The 20188-nt window shown below is 51.3% G+C and overlaps 1 protein-coding gene across 1 annotated transcript in view; it reads left to right on the forward strand.

Moving 5' to 3' along the window:
• The window catches only part of TRIO (trio Rho guanine nucleotide exchange factor), a 3834156-nt gene that overhangs the window by 2830503 nt on the left and 983465 nt on the right, over positions 1-20188 (forward strand). Inside the window, exon 24 of the mRNA XM_069613780.1 lies at positions 18190-18256. Coding sequence (XP_069469881.1) covers positions 18190-18256 — 67 coding nt within the window. The remainder of the gene's footprint in view (positions 1-18189; positions 18257-20188) is intronic.

The raw sequence follows: 20188 nt of genomic DNA on the forward strand, positions 1-20188 counted from the left end.
CTGCCCTGAGGAGAAGAAAAAGGAAGGCTTCCTTTATCAGCGGCGCGAGGCCAAGAGGAAGACGGTCCTCGCAGTGCCTCTGTTGGACGACATTTGGGATGAGGGCCTTTCCCTCCTCAAGAACCCTTCCACTACGCCAGCTAGAAGAGACCGGTACGAGAAAAAGTACCGGGTCCCGGACACGGCCCCCCTATGCCTCCGGGCGCAGCCTACCCCGGACTCCGTCGTCTCCGCGGCAGCCAGGAAGAAAGCGGGGGGGGGTGCGGCCTCCACATCGACTTCCCCGCCGGACGGCGAGGGAAAGAAATTGGATGCTATGGGACGTAGAGTCATCTCGTCGGCAGCGACGACGATTAAAGCGGCCAACGCCTTGGCTATCGTGGCCCGCTACGACATGGAGCTCTGGTACAAGATAGCTCCCCTGCTGGATTTTCTGCCGGACGACAAGAGGGCGGAGGCCCTTGAGATCCTCCAGGAAGGTGAAGTGGCTTCGGACCACGCCATCACCGTGGCGACGGACATCGCCGACACTGGGTTCCGCCAGCTGGGCAACGGCGTTTGCCTTCGACGTCGTGGATGGCTCAAAGCTACGGACTTTCGGCAGGACGTCCAGACCAGAGTCCTGGACATGCCCTTCGACGGGAACAACCTGTTTGGGAAGACAGTGGACGATTCCCTTCAGGCCATCAAGGCGGATACTGAGACGGCCCGGGCCCTTGGAGTCCTGCAGCAACGACGGACGCCCTTTCGGAGCGGCGGAGGCAAGGGCGCCTCCAAAGGTTCCGGCGGCGGTTTCGCTTCCTACCGTCAAGCGGCCCGCTCGTCGTCGCAAGAGGCCTACAGAGGACGAGGCAAGTCTAGCGGACCCCGCCGTCGTCGCCAAGGAGGTCAAGGCGGCAAGGCCGCGTCCAAGCAGGATTGAACCGGCCGTGGGGTCGGGCCCCCACCGAAGCACCCCGGTGGGAGGCCGGCTGGCGGGCTTCGTCAGCGTGTGGGAGTCCATCTCCACCGACCGTTGGGTGCTGGACGCCCTGGCCCGGGGCCACGCGCTCGAGTTTCAAAGAAGGTGCCCGCGCGTCCCCCCCGTGGCCAGGAAAGAACTTCACGTCCCTCAACTTCTCCTGGAGGTAAAGGCGATGCTCCGAAAGGGCGCCATCGAACTCGTCCCAAAGAGGCTTCGGGGCTCCGGAGTCTACTCGCGATACTTCCTCGTGAAGAAGAAGACGGGAGGATGGCGCCCCATCCTGGACCTGCGACGGCTGAACAAGTTCATCAAGGCGCAGAAGTTCCGGATGGTCACCCTCCAGCACGTCCTGGGTCAACTGGAGGAAGGAGACTTCCTATCGTCGTTGGATTTGGAGGATGCCTACTTCCACATTCCCATCCTAAAGGGGCACCGAAAATTCCTCAGGTTCGTGGTCCAAGGGCGTCATTACCAGTTCAAAGCCCTTCCCTTCGGACTACGGTCGGCACCCAGGGTATTCACCAAGTGCCTCGCACCGGTGGCGGCGCAGCTGCGCCGCGAGGGTATTCACGTCTACCCCTACCTGGACGACTGGCTCATCCGCGCCAAGACGAAGGAGCTCGCCGTGGTCCACACGGCAAGGACCGTCCAACTCCTCACGGACCTGGGATTCTCTGTGAACTACGCCAAATCCCACCTGGTGCCCGCGCAAGTCGCACTGTTTCTGGGAGCGAGGCTCGGCACAGTGTCCCTTCTGGCCTCCCCGTCGGAGGAGAGGACCAGGACCATCTTGGGCAAGGTGCAACGGATGTTGGTGGCCGACGCGGCCAAAGTGAGATCCATCAAGTCCCTCCTTGGGATGATGTCTTCCTGCATCTACCTCATTCCCATGTGCAGGCTCCGGATGCGCCCGTTGCAAGAATTCCTGGATGCGCGCTGGATCCAGACGACGGGCAGCTTCGAGGAAAGGATCAAGCTCGACGAGAGTTTCCGACGAGCGATACGGTGGTGGGGTACCCGCGCGCATCTGACGGCGGGCATGGACTTCCAGACCCCAGCCCACCAGGAGACTGTGACCACGGATGCCTCCCTGGAAGGGTGGGGAGCGCACACCGAAAATCTGCACGCGAGGGGACTCTGGCTCCCGACGGAGAAGTCCCTGCATATCAACGTCCTGGAGCTCCGTGCAGTGTTTTGGGCCCTCAGGTCCTTCCTTCCGTCCCTCAAGGGCAAGGTGGTGAGGATCTTCACCGACAACACCACCACCATGTTTTACATCAGGAAACAGGGCGGAACCAGGTCCCCAGCGCTGTCCAAGGAGGCGCAGGACCTGTGGCATTGGGCCGTCGCCCAAGGGATTTTTCTGGTGCCGTTTCATCTGGCAGGGATAAAAAACACCATCGCCGACTCACTCAGCAGGGAGCTGCGCTCGTGCCACGAGTGGGAACTACGGCAGGATCTGGTGGATCGCCTCTTCCGACGGTGGGGCACACCCCAGATCGACCTGTTCGCGACGGCGACGAACACCAAGTGCCGGAGGTTCGCCAGCAGGTTTCCCCAGACGAGGAGCATGGGCGATGCTTTCTCGTTCCCCTGGGAGGGCCTGTTCCTCTACGCGTTCCCTCCCTTGCCTCTGCTAATCCGGCTCGTCAACCAGCTCAAGAGGTCACGGTGCAGGATGATCCTCGTCGCACCTGCGTGGCCGAGGCAGATATGGTTCCCGGACCTTCTGGACTTGTCAGCGTCCCCGCCGATCAAGCTGCCGGCGGACGCGGATCTACTCTCCAGGGAAGGAGGCGCCATCCTCCACCACGACCCGAAGTCGCTGAACTTGCAGGCCTGGCTCCTGCAGCGCTAGAGTTTGGAGGATACGACATACCGGCCGATTGCAGAGAGGTTCTTGCAAAGGCCAGGGCGTCCTCGACTCTTAAATGCTACGGACACAAATGGAAGAGGTTCTCTGTCTGGTGCCACGCACAGAAGATTAACCCTCTACGGATTACGGCTCCCCAAGTACTGCCGTACCTGCTGACGCTGGCCAAAGCTGGTTTGGCACACGCGTCCATCAAGATTCATCTTGCTGCGATCTCCCGATACACCAGAACCACGGGGCGGACGTCCTTGTGGTCTCATCGTCTGGTGAAAGAGTTCATGAAGGGACTGTTCAGATCGTTCCCGCCGGTGAAGGCTCCGGCCCCGGCGTGGGAGCTCAACGTGGTGCTGACCAAGCTCATGGGACCTCCGTTCGAGCCTCTGCACTCGGCCCCGTTGAAGTTTCTATCGTGGAAAACAGCTTTTCTTGTGGCCATCACCTCCGCACGACGAGTGGGAGAGATCCAGGCCCTTTCCTGCAAGGCCCCGTACTTGACTTTCCACGACACGAGGGTAGTGCTCAGGACGCACCCCTCCTTCATGCCCAAGGTACCGTCGGACTTCCATCTCAACGAACCCTTGGTGTTACCTGTGTTCTTCCCGTCGCCTTCGTCGCCGGCTGAGAGGACTTTGCACTCGCTGGATGTAGCTAGAGCGCTGAAGTTCTACGTGGACCGCACGAAGGGTTTTCGGAAGACGTCGCAACTCTTTGTGAACTTTGGACCTGTCAATCAGGGGAAGGCTCTCTCGAAGGCTTCCATCTCCAGATGGCTCTCCGGCTGTATCATGTACTGTCACCGGTTGGCAAACCGACCGCTGCCTGGCCGTCCGAGAGCCCATTCCACCAGAGCGATCGCAGCTACCACGGCGTTCCTATCTGGTGTGCCCCTGCTGGACATATGCAGGGCTGCTACGTGGAGGTCGACGCACACCTTCACGAAATTCTACTGCGTCGACCGGGATTCCAGGGAGGAGTCCAGGGTCGGCCAAGCAGTGCTGCGCAACCTGTTCGCCTGAGGTGAGCCTGGTGAGGAGGTAAGATGCTTAATGTTGAGTTGATGTGATGCTTAATGTTGAGCCTTTGCCACCTCCCGTGGTTGTGCATGTGTGTACTGCTATGTATTCTTTATTCATGAGCATGTGAATCCATGCCAGACCCCATGCTGGAGAAGGAACAAGTTACTTACCTGTAACTGTTGTTCTCCAGCATGGGTCTGGCATGGATTCACATGCGAACCCTCCCGCCTACCCCTCTGCGGCTCTTCACTTGGTCATACTGCCACTTCACGTGCTTCCAAATCTGAAGATGGCTGCCAGAGGCGGTGCTTAGGTAGAGGGCAGTCATTGGCTGTGGTCAGTATGACGCAGAGACCAGTGATTGGTTATTACTACGAAAGACAGATCAGAAACGAAACTGATACTGGTTTTTTCTTTACCGAGGATTCCCAGCCTGACGACGGGGAATATTCATGAGCATGTGAATCCATGCCAGACCCATGCTGGAGAACAACAGTTACAGGTAAGTAACTTGTTCCTTACCGGCACGCTGTGAATTCCGGATTGCTTCGTTCTGCATCGCCGCCTGTGAAGACAAAGTATCGTTAACAACTTACTGGCATTCCGCGGACTCCGGCCCTGCCACCCAACATCTGAAAGGCAAAAGAAAAGACATTAAGCAGGTATTTACTTACGTCCATCACGCTCGTCGCAATAAAACTCCTGCGAATACTCCGGCGTCTCTTTAACACGAACTAAGCTGCAAGGAAAGAGACAGTTAGAGCGCTTGCCATACTTACGAACTTCCAGGCGCTTCACTTCATCTTTCATCTCAAGAGCCCTGCAATACATAAGGGAAAAGCATTATACAGAGTCTGCATATAAACGTGCCACGCATGTAAAGACTATAAAGACAAAAGGTGTCCAGAAACTCACCGCTCGTGCAGATAACGATGGTAACCATCCTCTGAATTCAAGAGGCCTGTGTTTCACCAGTGAAGGAACTGGCAACGGCACCCTGCACCAGACGCAGATGGAGAGCCCAGCATTCACCTATATAAGGTGAGCACGTTGACCTGGGGGCTCTACGAAAAAGCTGGGAAGAGAGAGAGAGAGAGGGACATTCAACAACCCAGACCATTAACCCCCATATTCTTTCACCTGCAGAAACCTCACTCTTCGAGTCCGACACACAGTGCGGAGAGGTTCGACCCCAGAAGCCAATCGAGTCCTGCACATCACTTTTCGAGTCACAGAAAGCTTCCTGCCAAGACCCGCGCCTCCGTGGGAATCAGGTGAGCGTTACAGCTGTTCAGGAACTGCCCTGGATGCAGATTGCAGAATGTCTTCAAGGAGGACGAGCATTCTAGATGCCTCTACTGCCTTCACGAAGACAAAACGCATGTGGAGAAGTACTGTGCGTTTTGCAAGAACATGTCGGAACGGACCATGAAGGATCGGCGTATCCGCCTCACCAACTGGCTGGAGGGGAAGAGCCCAGCAGTAGGTTAGAAGAAGAGGTCTGAGCGGTCTTGTAAGTCCTTTGAGGGCGCTCCGGCGACGGGGGCCCAATAAAAGGCTAAGCACCGTGAGTCCGAGGGCACCGGGAGTGCCGAACCGTCGTGCTCCTCGGCTGCCAGGCAGGGCGCGCTTTCACCGACGCCATCAACCACGAGCCAACCTTCTGGCTCGGGGAACAGGAAATCGGAGAACCCGGGTAAGCTTCTGGAGAAGCCCCGGTCGAAACAGCCGAGGAGGAGCAAGGCGGTGACCCTCCCCCCAAGGTGAAGGCCTCAAGCGCCCCCAAAGTCGTGAAGGCCTTGATTCACCCGGCTAAGGACTCTATCGAGGGAGTCGTGGCGGCCCTGGCGAAGCCTGTGGAGGCTACCACAGTGGAGGCGACCTCGGGGCCCAGAGTTTCCCTGCCTCCGCGGAGGGAATCCTCTTTTCAGCCCGTCGATGAGACCCCCGTGAGAGCCCCGGTGGAAATGGAGGGGGGGGGCGCTGGCCATCACGGACACGGATTCAGCCTCTGAGGAGGAGCTGGCTGGAGTCATGAAGATCCTCAACAAGAAGTTCGAAGAGGTCCGGTCCTACGGGAGGGATCCCGACGAGGCAGACGAAGAGAGCGACGGTGGTGCCGACGAGGTTCCTGTGGAGGCAGAGGATTCCTCTCCCCAACAGTCGCGGCCGTTGCAACCGGTACCAGAGCCTCAGGACAACTCGGGGGCCATCTTGATGGCGATCCAGGCCTTATGTACGGACATGAGGACGAGGTTGCCCTTACCCCCAACGGATGATCCAGCGGAACCTGGCCCCTCGGGGAGCCCTCCAAGCAAGCAGAGGAGAGTTCATCCACCCCCGCCCTTCCAGCCTTCGCGGCCCTCGCAGCCTTCTTCTCCTTCCCCTGATCCTAGGGATGACACGGGAATAGAGATGGCCACGACGAGGACAGATGGCGGTGGTGACGACGGGATGGGCCTTCCATCACCACCTCTTCAGGCCTCCCTGCCCGACGAAATTGGCTCCTTCACGCCATGATTGCCAGGGCATCCGAGCTCTTCGAGCTCTGCCCCGAAGAAAAGAAGGAAGGTTTCCTCTATGAACTGCGTGAGGCCAAAAGGAAGACGGTCCTCTCAGTCCCGTTACTTGAGGACATCTGGGACAAGGGGCTGTTGCTCCTGAAGAACCCGTCCACGACCCCTGCCAAGAGACACTGGTACGAGAAGTACCAGGTTCCGGAATCCGCCCCTCTGTGCCTTAGGGCGCAGCCGAGCCCGGATTCGGTCGTCTCGCGGCGGCCAAGAAGAAGGCGGCAGGGGCTACGGCTTCGACTTCAACCTCCCCCGCGGACGGCGAGGGGAAGAAACTGGACGCCATGGGTCGATGGGTCATCTCGTCGGTGGCAATGACAATTAAGGCGGCTAACGCCCTAGCGATTGTGGCCCGCTACGACAGGGAGCTTTGGTATAAGATAGCTCCTATGCTGGACTTCCTCCCGGACGACAAGAGGGCAGAGGACTTGGAGATCCTGCAGGAAGGCGAGGTGGCATCGTACCACGCCATAATGGTGGCCACGGACATTGTCAACACCGGTTTCTGCCAGTTTGGCAACAGTGTTTGTCTTCGACGGCGTGGTTGGCTCAAGGCGACCGATTTCCGCCAGGATGTGCAAACCAGAGTTTTGGACATGCCCTTTGACGGGAACAACCTATTTGGCAAGACAGTGGACGAGTCACTGCAGGCCATCAAGGCCGACACGAAGACGGCCCGGGCCTTGGGGGTTTTGCAGCAACGACGGCTGCCCTTTCGGAACTCTGGAGGCAAGCAAGGTGCCTCCAAAGGATTCGGCGGCGGCACCTCGACGTACAGCCAGGCATCCCGCTCCTCATCGCAGGAGGCCTACAGAGGACGCGGCAAGTCAGGAGGATCGCGTCGTCGCCAAAGAGGTGTAGGTGGCAAGGCCGCTTCCAAGCAGGACTGAACCGTCCGTAGCATTGGGCCCCCACCTGAGCACACCGGTGCGAGGCCGGCTGGCGAAGTTCGTCAGCGTGTGGGAGTCCCATCTCCACCGACCGATGGGTGTGGATGCCCTGGCCCGCGGGCACACTCTCGAGTTTTTAAACAAGTGTCCCTGCATTCCACCCGTGGCCAGGAAGGAAAACCACGTCCCTCAACTGCTGCTGGAAGCAAGGGCGATGCTGAAGAAAGGAGCCATCGAGCTCGTCCCAAAGAAGCTCCGGAGTGTACTCGCGGTACTTCCTCATAAGAAAGAAGACCGGCGGTTGGTGACCGATCCTGGACCTTCGTTGCTTAAACAAGTACATCAAGGCCCAGAAGTTCCGGATGGTCACCTTCCAGCACGTGCTAGGACAGCTGGGGGAGGGCGACTTCCTATCGTCGCTGGACTTGAGGATGCCTACTTTCACACCCCCATTCTAAAAGGACATCGAAAGTTTCTCAGATTCGTAGTCCAAGGACGGCACTACCAATTCAAGGCCCTTCCCTTTCAGATTGAAGTCGGCGCCCAGGGTGTTCACCAAGTGCCTAACACCAGTGGCGGCGCGGCTGCGCCTGCAGGGGATCCACGTCTACCCCTACCTGGATGATTGGCTCATCCGAGCAAAGACCAGAGAACTCGCCATCGGGCACACAGCGAAGACCGTCCAACTGCTCACGGATCTGGGTTTCTCCATCAACTTCACCAAATCCCACCTGGTTCCGTTACAGGTCGCACTGTTTCTGGGAGCCAAGCTCGACACAATAGCGCGACTGGCCTCCCCGTCGGAGGAAAGGACGAAGGTCATCATGGGCAAGGTGCAGCAGCTGTTGGCCATGGATGTGGCCAGGGTGAGGTCTATCAAGTCCCTTCTCGGCATGATGTCCTCGTGCATCTACCTGGTGTGCCTGTGCAGACTGCGGATGCGGCCACTGCAAGAGTTCCTTGACGCCCGGTGGATGCAAGCGGCGGGCAGCTTAGAAGACAGGATCCCGCTCGACGAGACCTTCCGCCAAGCAATCTGGTGGTGGGGCGCCCGCGCGCATCTGGCGGCGGTGACGACCGATGCCTCCCTGGAGGGGTGGGGAGCACAGACCGGAGATCTCCACGTAAGAGGCCTTTGGCTCCCGGAGGAGAGGTCACTACATATTAACATCCTGAAGCTCGGAGCCGTGTTCTGGGCTCTCAGGTCGTTCCTCCCGTCCCTGAAGGGCAAGGTGGTGAGGATCTTCACCGACAACACCACCACGATGTTCTACATCCGGAAGAAAGGAGGCACCAGATCCCCAGCCCTATCCAAGGAGGCCCAGGATCTGTGGCCGTCGCCCAGGGGATGTTTCTGGTGCCCTTCCACCCGGCAGGAATAAAGAACACCATTGCAGACTCGCTCAGCAGGGAGCTGCGCTCGTGCCACGAGTGGGAGCTGTGGCAGGATCAAGTGGATCGGCTATTCCAATGATGGGGCAGTCCCCAGATCAACCTATTCACGACGGCGGCAAACACCAAGTGCCAGAGGTTTGCCAGCAGATTTCCCCAGCTGGGGAGCATGGGCGATGCCTTCTCATTCCCCTGGGACGGCCTGTTCCTGTACGCGTTCCCGCCGTTGCCGCTGCGACTCATCAACCAACTCAAGAGGTCCCAGTGCAGGGTGATCCTCGTCGCACCGGCGTGGCCGAGACAGATCTGGTTTCTGGACCTTCTGGACTTGTCAGCACCCCCCCCCCAGTCAAGCTGTGGATCTCCTCGCCAGAGAAGGAGGCGCCATCCTCCATGACCCACGGTCGCTGAACTTGCAGGCCTGGCTCCTGCAGCACTAGAGTTTGGAGGGTACAATATCCCGGCGGACTGCAAGGAGGTGCTTGCAAAGGCCAGGGCGTCATCAACTCTCAAGTGTTATGGATACAAATGGAAGAAAAGAGATTCTCTGTCTGGTGCCGTGCACAGAAGATTAACCCTCTGCGGATTACGGCCCCTCAAGTGCTGCCGTATTTATTGTTGTTGGCCAAGGCAGGGCTGGCCCATGCCTCCATCAAAATCCATCTGGCGGCTATCTCCTGCTACACCAGAACTCTGGGGTGCTCATCCCTGTGGTCCCATTGCCTGGTGAAGGAGTTCATGAAGGGACTGTTCCGATCGTTCCCGCATGGTGAAGGCTCCGGCCCCGGTGTGGGAGCTCAACGTGGTGCTGTCCAGGCTCATGGGGCCGCCATTCGACCCTCTGCATTCCATACCGTTGAAGTTCCTGTCGTGGAAAACAGCATTTCTTGTGGCCATCACCTCCGCACAACGAGTGGGAGAGATCCAGGCCCTCTCCTGTAAAGCTCCATACCTGACTTTCCACGAGACGAGGGTGGTGCTGAGGACGCACCCCTCCTTCATGCCCAAGGTGCTGTCGGACTTCCATCTCAACGAGCCCCTGGTGTTACCTGTTTTCTTCCCGTCGCCTTTGTCGCCAGACGAGAGGACTTTGCACTCGCTGGATGTAGCTAGAGCGCTGAAGTTCTACGTGGACCGCACAAAGAGTTTAAAGAAGACATCACAACTGTTTGTGAACTTTGGACCTGTGAACCAAGAGAAGGCCCTCTCGAAGGCTTCCATTTCCAGATGGCTCTCCGGCTGCATCATGCAGTCACCGGTTGGCAAACCGTCAGAGAGCCCATTTGACCAGAGCGAACGGTGCTACCACAGCGTTCCTATCTGGTGTGCCCCTGCTGGACATCTGCAGGGCTGCTACGTGGAGGTCGACGCACACCTTCACGAGATTCTACTGCGTCAACCGGGATTCCAGGGAGGAGTCCAGAGGCCAAGCAGTGCTGCGCAACCTGTTCGCCTGAAGGTGGGCCTGGTGAGGAGGTAAGAGTTGCTTAATGTTGAGTTGATGAAATGCTTAATGTTGAGCCTTGCCACCTCCCGTGGTTGTGCATGTGTGTACTGCTATGTATTCATGAGCATGTGAATCCATGCCAGACCCCATGCTGGAGAAGGAACAAGTTACTTACCTGTAACTGTTGTTCTCCAGCATGGATTCACATGCGAACCCTCCCTCCTACCCCTTTGCGGCTCTTCACTTAGTCCTACTGCCACTTTACGTGCTACCAAATCTGAGGATGGCTGCCAGGGGAGGGGCTTAGGGAGAGGGTAGTCATTGGCTGGGGGCAGTATGACCCAGAGACCAGTGATTGGTTACTACTAAGAAAGACAGTTCAGAAACGAAACTGAAACTGATTTTTCCTTTACCGAGGATTCCCACCCTGACGACGGGGAATATTCATGAGCATGTGAATCCATGCCAGACCCATGCTGGAGAACAACAGTTACAGGTAAGTAACTTGTTCCATCTTTGTAATTGAAATGCAGGACCTGTTCCTGTATATTGCTACAATCCTGTCTGTGGGGCGAATCCCCTTTTGCATAGCGCATGGAAGTGATGAACCAAAAAGGATTCCAAGACGGGATTAATTTGTGCTGCCACTTGCGGGCACTCCAAATTATTAACAACCATAAGTTCCCATCTGGTTTGGTAACTAGGGTCTTTAGAATCACTTCTGCAACACACTGCATAATGTGATATCTATACTGTTTTATCCAGTTGTTATATCTTTGGTGGGCCCTCCTAATTAGTTTAGCTTTTATTACTGGGGATTCTTGGCCCAGATGTATATGTCGGATATCTCTCCACATCTCTTTTCCTCTGTTGTACTATAGCATCAAGCACGTGAGTATGGATTTATCTTCTAGAGACATGATTATTCTATACTTTATCATGTTTCTCGCTTAGAAAGGAATTCATATTTGAGGGATACAATATCCAGTTACGTTCTCAGACCTCGAGATTATGCAGCATGTTGTAGACCAATCTTTTGAATAATGCTATAAACCTATGATTCCAAGTGATGTGGTTACCTAACGCATTAACTGTTAAATCTGTCACACCACCTAGATAAGGCATTTTCAGGAAAAGGAAAAACTCAGCAGACAACATGCTATGTTCACTATGAGTCAAAGCTACAATAATAAAGCTGTTGCATTTGTATAATAGCCTAGCGTCAGCAAACATGTAATCAATACAAGTTGAGAAAGAGCCCCTTCATTCACTTGTCCCTGCATTGCAAATCACCCTGTACATTTCCATTTCTGAGCAGCTGCCAATTTCTACAGAATGCAGACCAAATATAGCCATTCCAGCTGAGGCATACTGAATGCATTCTCAACATTGCTGCCATCATATTTACACCACCTGGAATTCAGATCCCCAGCACAAAGCACCAAACCCCACTCAAATTCCACCATCCAGTGCTCTAGGATAGTGCTTAGCTTTTTCGAAAAGAGGTGAATTTTACCTTCAGCCAGGTTCCAGTAGATGTTTATGATCAAAAGATCTAATCTACTAGTACTCTCCACAAAATTAAATTTAGTTGCCTATAGGCCATACTTGTTAGAATAACAGTTGCCAATTGACCACCCGAACACATTTTCCATTGCGATTAGTAAACCACTAGAGGGATGCCTTCCGAACCATGAATCGCAGGCTGCAATGAAGTATGGTTATGCTACCCGCCACACTTCTCCTACTGTAATCTTTTCGCCAACCTCAACTTGGCGTGCTCCTCCCCCCGTAACCCTCCATCATCTCAAATACGAAATGCCACCGTAAACGAATTAATATAGCAACCCTGAAACCCACAAGAAGTCCCTAACGCGGAGCCACCTCTGCGTTCAACATTATAACCAGGGCCACGTCATGAACACATTGTGCTTCCATCATTTTAAGGAACACATTAGACAGTGGGAACACTTCAGACAATGGGACCTCTATCCACGCAATTCTGATATCTCTGTGCTGCACACGAAAATTGACAGTAATAAAACAAAATGCCATCCTGTAACCTACCTGTTCTAACTTGCAAACAGTCAAAGGTGCACAGCCCCAACCAAAGAAAGGAGAAACTCTTGTTACACACAGGGCCCCTTTCCACATGCGCGGCTGCCCACGAGAGACTGCTGTCCCTTGCAACCGTCCGTGTTCGGATGCCGTTCGAAAAAATAGCTTTCTTCTAGGGTGATTTCCAAACATGCGGTGCGGGGGGCGCCACACATTTTGTTCCCTGTGACCAAGCCATGCAGGCCACCTAGCCTCTGAATGCTTACCCCCACCTCGTAACCTGTCCCTTTGACGCCATACCTCGTGCCGACAGGGCTTGCACCCCCAACTATCCAATAACCTAATAAACAAACTAGTACCTGTCTCGTGTGGTGTATTCCATGCAGCTCCCATCCCTTCCGTGCCCAGTTAGCATTGCTAAAACCGCGGGATGGCACCCGCTGTGTTCAGACCATAATGTGCCTACATTATACTGTGAACACTTGTGCATGGGTGCGTTATAAATACCATAATGTGCATACATTATCCTGTGAACACATGTGCATTGGCGTGTTATAAATGACCATAATGTGCATACATTATCCTGTGAACACTTGTGTATGGGTGCCTTATAAATACCATCTCGTAGCATACTAATAGTAGACCCGGCGCCCTACCCTATGCCTCCTGATTATCCCAGCCGAGCTTTCATTCCCACTATGAGAGATGAATATGGAAAGCATTTTGAAATCCCGCTAAAAGCATTCGGAATTGGATGGCCGTTATCTCTTGCTGGACCCCACCCAAATGTTTTTATGTCTTCTCCAAATTCGTCTACCAGGTTCATACTTCAGCTTTTCCCAATGCCTCTTTATTCTTTGTCTCCACTAGTAGTAATAATATCTATTCCTTCGGGTCAGCCTGTAATTGTTTCTCTCACCTTCTTGGGTTCTCTCGGTTTCCACCCTTGCTTGGTGTATCTGTGTCTTCTCACTGTTCGGGGGGATTTTTATTTACACCTTGCCTTGGGGTCTTGCTCCCTTTTGCACAACCTCAGTGTACGATTTCTCACACCCCAATTTGGGATCTACTGTCTCTTAGCCCACCTTAGGGTTTCCTCTCTCTCACCCTGCCTTGGGGTGTTTTGCCTTTCCCTCCACCTTGGAGTATCTTGCATCTCTCGCCTTACTGGGTTATTTGGTTTGTCATCCCTTCTCGAGCTCTATTGAGTCCTGCCCCCTCTTGGGTTATCGCCAGGCCCTTGCAGGTTTGCGGCTAATTGCCTGCTCCCGCCGCGGTGCTTGTCATAGGAGGCAGTATCTTTGTCCAGCGCTGAGCTGCGACTCTGACTTCGCTTTGCTACTCTTCATCGGTTTGCTTTCATCAGTTCCTCCCAACGATAGACGCTGGGACTTTGGCGCCAGAGATCGCTGACGCCGGTCGTTGACTTCTTGGGCCATTGCATCTCTTTTTGGTTTAACGGGCTCAACCTCCTCTGGCTCACGGCCTTGGGTAAGCCAGCAGCATTCCACAGGCTTTTGCTCCTTCGCTCTCCATGCGTAGGATTGCTCACTGGCTCCACCTCAAAAGGGGACAATCCCTCCTCCACGTTTCTCTGCAGATATGCTTCTCTCTCACTTTGGATTCTGCTTCATCTGCTTTAAAGTTGTGTGGTCTCACAGGATCTTAGTTGTTTCCAGAAACGAGATGGGACACCCCAGTGGTCCCGCACTTCATCGAAGGATGACAATAATGAAGGGTCAGAAACCACACCCACTAGTTTTAAAGTGCCCTGTATATCATTGACCCACTCAATTCCCAAATAACCAACAAACACATGGGGTTCTGTACTGGAACGAGGAGGAGTCAAAATCCTGCTTGGGGATTCCCTTATTCCCTAAATGGTGGGTCACCCCCTGTAGGATTGCCCTTGCCCTGGCGGTCTCACCTCTCTAGTCCCAAAGGGGGCGGTCCTTATCCTGCTTGGGGTGAAGGCATGAACTCCCTCGATTTGTGCCACCCTCATAAGTGCATTTTCGCAGCTAAAATGGCAGCGTGTGATAGTGCACCTGCAAATATGTTGAAAATGTAGAGACTCCCACCACCTTGTTCAAAGAATCTCCAGCTAGTAACAAATAGGTTACTTGGGAGAAAGAAAAATGGGACACAATTTCCCCACAGTATTCTTTGTAAGATGGCTTTTGCTGCAAAGGGAAAAACACTACTCTGGCACTGGCAAACACATGGGCTACCCAGTGCATTCAAAATAACATTGCAAGAAAAGCCCTATGTGCATCAGGTAGCACAAAACATAGGGTGCTGCCATAGTTGAACATGAATGCCAAACCAAGTGGTTCAAGCTCTTCACACTGGGATCTTAAAAAGTTGGCCATTGTCCACAAAACAAAGTGAATGCAGGATTTGAGGATTAAATATAAAAGTCTCACGCCCTTTCATAGTCCATGAAAAAAATCCCATTGAGTCCAGCAGTAGTGCTGGGATGCTCACGGCAGAAAGAGTAAGATTTGCTAAATGGAAATTTCCCCAACCTTTGGATCCTAATGGCTCAGTTCTATGAGCGTCTCTTCACGGACAAGTGGAACTGGGCTTTAAGGAAACAATGGGATGAGAAAACATAGGCAATGTTTTAGAGGAAAAGTCAAAGATCGTCCATTCGCATGCAGCACATAAAACATTTGGATAAGATGCTCAAACAATTGTATCTGGCACCGGTATTGTATGCAACACTAGCTTGCTGGGAATTCTGACTTATGCTGGCAGTGTTTCTGGGGTTTGGGCTCATTTCTGCACATCTGGTGGTCCTGCCCCAAGCTATACAGTACAGGATTGGCATCTATCCGGAGATTGGGATTATTGGGAACTTAACCTTACTGGTGTTGCCTGGGATTTTATTTGCATCCATCTGTCTGGAAAACAGATGATGGGCAAACTGTTGAGTATAGCTAGATATATCCTCCTGCTTGAAAATGACACATAGTCTGAATGTCCATGAATGGCATACTAGAGATTGGTCTATGATGATATGTGAGAAGTTGACATTCTCTCTCTGTGGGGAATTTTGTTGCATCTTTAGGGGCTAAAACTAATTTCTGGAATATGTTAAGAAATTAAACAAAACATCCTTCCCATTGGGACCCCTGCTCCCTACTTCTCCCCTTCACTCTGGCCTTCCTCCTTGGGCTCTCCCCCTGCGCCTTCAACTGAAGCCAGAAACTTTGGAGTCATCTTCAACTCCTCTCTTTCCTTCCTTCTTTCCCCTTTGTGGCCCCTCCAGCTTATACAGAATAGGGCAGCAAGACTTGTCCTTGGCCTTAAGCCCAGGGACTGCATCTCTCCTGCTCTAAAAAGTCTTCACTGGCTCCCGGTTGCTGCACGGATTAAATTCAAATCCCTCTGCATCATCCACAAGGCTGTCTTGGCCCGGGCACCACACTATCTTCAACTTTATCTCTTAAAATACTCTCTCCCTAGACCACTTCGCTCCTCTGGCACCACTCCTTGTGTGTAAAGCGTTTTGCTAAGCAGAAGGCAGCTCACTTTCCTCTGCGGGCTCTCTCCTTTGGAAAAGCCTCCCCGTCCCCCTTCGCCTTGAGCAGGATCTTATCAAATTCCAGAAGCTCCTTAAGACATTCCTCTTTTCCTCCTCCTTGCCTCCTTCTCTCCTTTGTTAATCTCAGTTGCTGAATTGGTGTACTTGGCCCTTAAGCATCTTTGGGGCCTTGACCTCCCACACCATTTCGTCCCAGCTCCTGTCTTTCCACAGCACTTGTATCTGCATACCCTCTGCTCTGGAGACTCGCACTCTTACACCTCTCGCGGCCCAGGCCGTGTAGCACTCAACATTCTAGCACTTCGTCCATGGCTCACCCACGTTTTCGGACTCCACAACACTTATCCCCTCTTCCTCCTTCTTCCTTTATGTACTTGCACATTCTGAATACCCATCAAGGCATAGTAGGTTCGTCCGCCTCCCTCTTCCCCCTCTGCTCTTAAATGTTGTATTGTAATGTTGTAATGTACTTCACACCCTCCCTCCGTGCCCTGTGGGCGCTTTAACACAGTATATTCTTATTGTATAAGCGCCTAATAAGCAAACAATAAATACAATAAATAAACAAATATACTTGTCCAAGGAGGTGAGGACCATTAGCTTGCTGTACTACGGCCTTGCTTTAAGATAATTCAGTTCTGGCTGATGGTGCTTCACTTTATGTGAAGCACTAGTTAGGGGAATGGATTAGACCTGTGAGGGGGGAAGGGAGTTTGGAGGATTATCCTTTCTTGTTTCCCTTTCTCTATATGCTATATGGACATAAGTTGTACCTTCTTCTTTTATCTTCTTGTATTGAGGTAATTTGAATATTTGTATTTTTGTAACTTTGCTGTAATTGTTGTATGCTTAGGTTGTATTGCACGTTAAATGAATAAAAACATCTTGTCAAAAGAGAGACTGGCGCTCTGAACTGAGCAGAGCTTGTCTTTTTCCATCCACACAGTTGTGCAGTCTTTGCAAGGATTATCGCAACAGTTTCCAACACACCAGTTTCTTTCTGCATGAGATTTGAATCTTATTTTAAAGTTTCTCATGGTGGCTCTATTTGAGCTATTGCATGCTTGTTTTTTTGAGGTTGCTCACCCTTCAGATGATTTTCCAGCTCACAATCGCTTTCACTAGGAGTGTGAGTGAGCTCCAGGCTCTCTTCATAAAACCTCCTCACCTTGTCTTCTCTGAGGTGGAAGTGACTAAGAGGGTGAGACTGACCCACTCCCTGTTTCTACCATCTACCTCATCCATCTAAAGTGGATGAGAAGATTCACCCTCTGATCCCTAAGGGCTGCCAACTAGTACGTCTCTCAGATGAGACCATTTTGTTGTTTGTTATCAGGAGCTCATTCTGGCAGGACTGCAACCAAACACAAACTGTCCTGGTGGATTCTCCTACATCGAACCAAGAAGGAAGTGCTGAAGGTGGCAGCGCTAATTGTACCAGAGGCCTGGGCCCTGCAGAAGGGTGTCCCTGCTTTGGGCATTTCTCTCCTGCTCTGTGGGCTTTTCTGCATATGTTTGCACAGCACTATATCCTGGATTCCGACCAGGATGCTTGTTTAGGTCGTTCAATACTCCAGAATGGTAATCTCCCGCTCTGGGCCTCCTCCCGGCGGAGGCCGCCATCTTCCCCCACTGCGGCTTCAGATAAGTGTTCTCCTCCCACTCCAAAGTTTCCTTTCCCTACTTACCTGCTTTTTTGCTCATCGGGAGCGGACGCGCTGGAAACACTTCTGTTTCCAGCGTACCCACTCCACATCTGCGACAGGCTGTCATGGAAAGGAATCCATGATGGGCATTTTTTTTGTTTACTTTTTTCCTATTTTTTTAAATGGCCACCATGGAAAGGGAGAAGGGACTACATGTAGTCCCTTCTCCCATTACATGGTGGCCATTTTGTTTGTTTACTTTTTTTACATTTTTTCCAATGACCGCCATGGAAAGGGAAAACAGACTGTTTTCCCTTCCCCGGCGGCCATTTTTGTTCTTTTTTTTTTCTTCCCTTCCTTTCCGTAATGCCAGAGCGTTTTGGAAAGGTAGAAAATAAGCTTTTAGTACCCCGGTTCAACAGGCTGGGGTACTGATAACAATAATCCCTTCACTTGGGGGGGCATTACATAGTTAGATTATTACTTAATTAATGACTGCATAGGATCCTTTTATTTACTTTATCCTTCAACAATTTAACAAAACTTTTCCGACACTTATTTCTCCATTTACGTAAAATTAGCGTTGGGATTGGTGCATGCTGCTTGGTTCTTTTAAAAAAAATATATTATTATTGTTTATTATATTGTAAGAAATTAAAAACTTGAAATAACTATTTCTACAAAACAGTAAATGACTTCTGTAAGTAAAGGAGACCTACGAATTCTGTTTAAATAAAATGATTGTACAATTGCTTTGTTGCTTTGTTTTTTTTAAACTAGGTTCATTATGGCTGAATTGATTCAGACTGAGAAAGCCTATGTAAGAGACCTCCGAGAGTGTATAGATGTAAGTGTTGAAATAGATTTGATCAAGTTGTTATTGTGGTGAACCATGTTAAAAAGATGAGTTTCATTTCAATTGGCTTTTTATCTTTGTCATCTCATATGATTTGTGAAGGATAATGCTGACTAGATAGTATTATTTTACCAGTAAGTTTACACTGTTTTGTACAAATCTGTCACTCTCAAACTGTCAAACTTAATAGTATATTAGTTTGCATTTTCTTCATCGCCACCTAATTAGCACATTTTCTGATGTTCTTTTCTCAATTTAACATTTAACATCTTGTCCGTAACTATTTTCTCATGTGTTTTTCACCCAGTGACCATTAATACCATAAAATAGACTGAGCCATTCCTAACAAGGATCTCCTTTGCTGTTTTAGAATCTGCTGCTATCCCTGTTACTTACATTCTACACACACTCAGTCTTCTAAACCCTCTTGGTTAAATTGTACCAAAGCTTATGTGGTAGATTGCTCCAGTAAATCTCTTTTTTTTTCTCTGACAGATTTTTCTTTGGGTTTCAAGATCTAGATTGCCAGAATACTTTATTTCGGTATTTGATTGTTTTGTTATATTAGAAACATTGTTTAGCCTCTGTTTTGGGGCTCTGTCAGGCTAGTGAATGTTCATAAATATAATTTGATTTATGCCATGCCTACATTGAGCATTAAGGCATTTCTGATTTCTCAGGACTTTGTGGCACAAGTGTGTCATTATTTTTCTTTTCTTTTTTTTGTTGCGGTATACATTTGAAAAAAATCCATATGATCTAAATCAACAGCACAGAACCACAGATAACTTTTCTAGTGCTTCTTCTGCATTATGTCTCCTCCTCCTGTAGGGAAAGTGGACAACAAATGTCCCTATCTCCTTGAACCTGTACTGAATTTAGGTTAGGATCGCAATACAAAAGACTGCAGGACTTGCTAACCCATGTACCCTAAATCCATGTAAAAGGGCAGTACTGGATAGATGTTCCTTAGGCCTTGTGATCAGAATTCTCGGGTAGATCTTCCTTACTCGGGTACTACTAGTGATTCCTTCAAGCTCACCAGACCATGTAGTGATAGTCAGGACAGAGTGGTTGAGTGGCTTAATTTACAGGTGCCGTATTCACTTTTCATTAGAAACCAAATAAGAGAGGTTCCACACACTGTTTGTATAAACATGTAATTTAGGAAATGGCAAAGTGAAAAATAATACACTAAAAAGATCAGTAAAGCTTTGGAAAATAGAGGTCCCAAAATAGCAAGTATATCAATTTTGGAGTTCTTTTACAGTTAGTCTTTCCTGAAAAACAAACAGCAGTAACAGGCATGTAATCACTTTTTGGTTCAGGTACACAAATTCACAAGGGACTAAGAGTGACTCGTATTACTAATGGGGGTAGTCTTTGATGGGGAGAGAGAATACCTCAGTGTGTAAGTGACCCCAAGGAGCAGTTCCAAGAGTTCCGTTGGAAGGAGACCCTATACATTTGTGGGATGATGAAGAGGCAGCCCAGGGATGAAGCAAATGACAAAGAAAATGCCCCTCAGCTGTTCCTGAGGTTCAGAAGAGCATTATCCTGAGACTAGGTAACCGGTTCTACAGGATGCAGTTGGCAGTTTCCAGAGGCAGTAGTTTCACAGGTTAAGTGACCACCATAGCGTATGCACATCAATGCAAATGATCTAATATGGCATTTATAATGCACCTATACACAAGTGTTTCAAGGCACGACAAGGGAAGGGAAATGGAGGGAGGACAAAAAACGATCTAACTGTACCTAGTGATGTTCAGATCACGCAAGTGCAGGGGAGCGGAGAGGGAAGAAGTGCCGGGGGGTAGGGGGGTGGAGGGGACGATGGACAAGTGCAGGACACGGAAGCAGGAAACACGTAGTGCAGCCAACGGGTGGCAAGTGCGAGTGTTAGAAGTGCAGACAACAAGT

This window comes from Ambystoma mexicanum, chromosome 5p (assembly GCF_040938575.1).
Source record: "Ambystoma mexicanum isolate Mex_15411 chromosome 5p, UKY_AmexF1_1, whole genome shotgun sequence".
NCBI lineage: Eukaryota > Metazoa > Chordata > Amphibia > Caudata > Ambystomatidae > Ambystoma > Ambystoma mexicanum.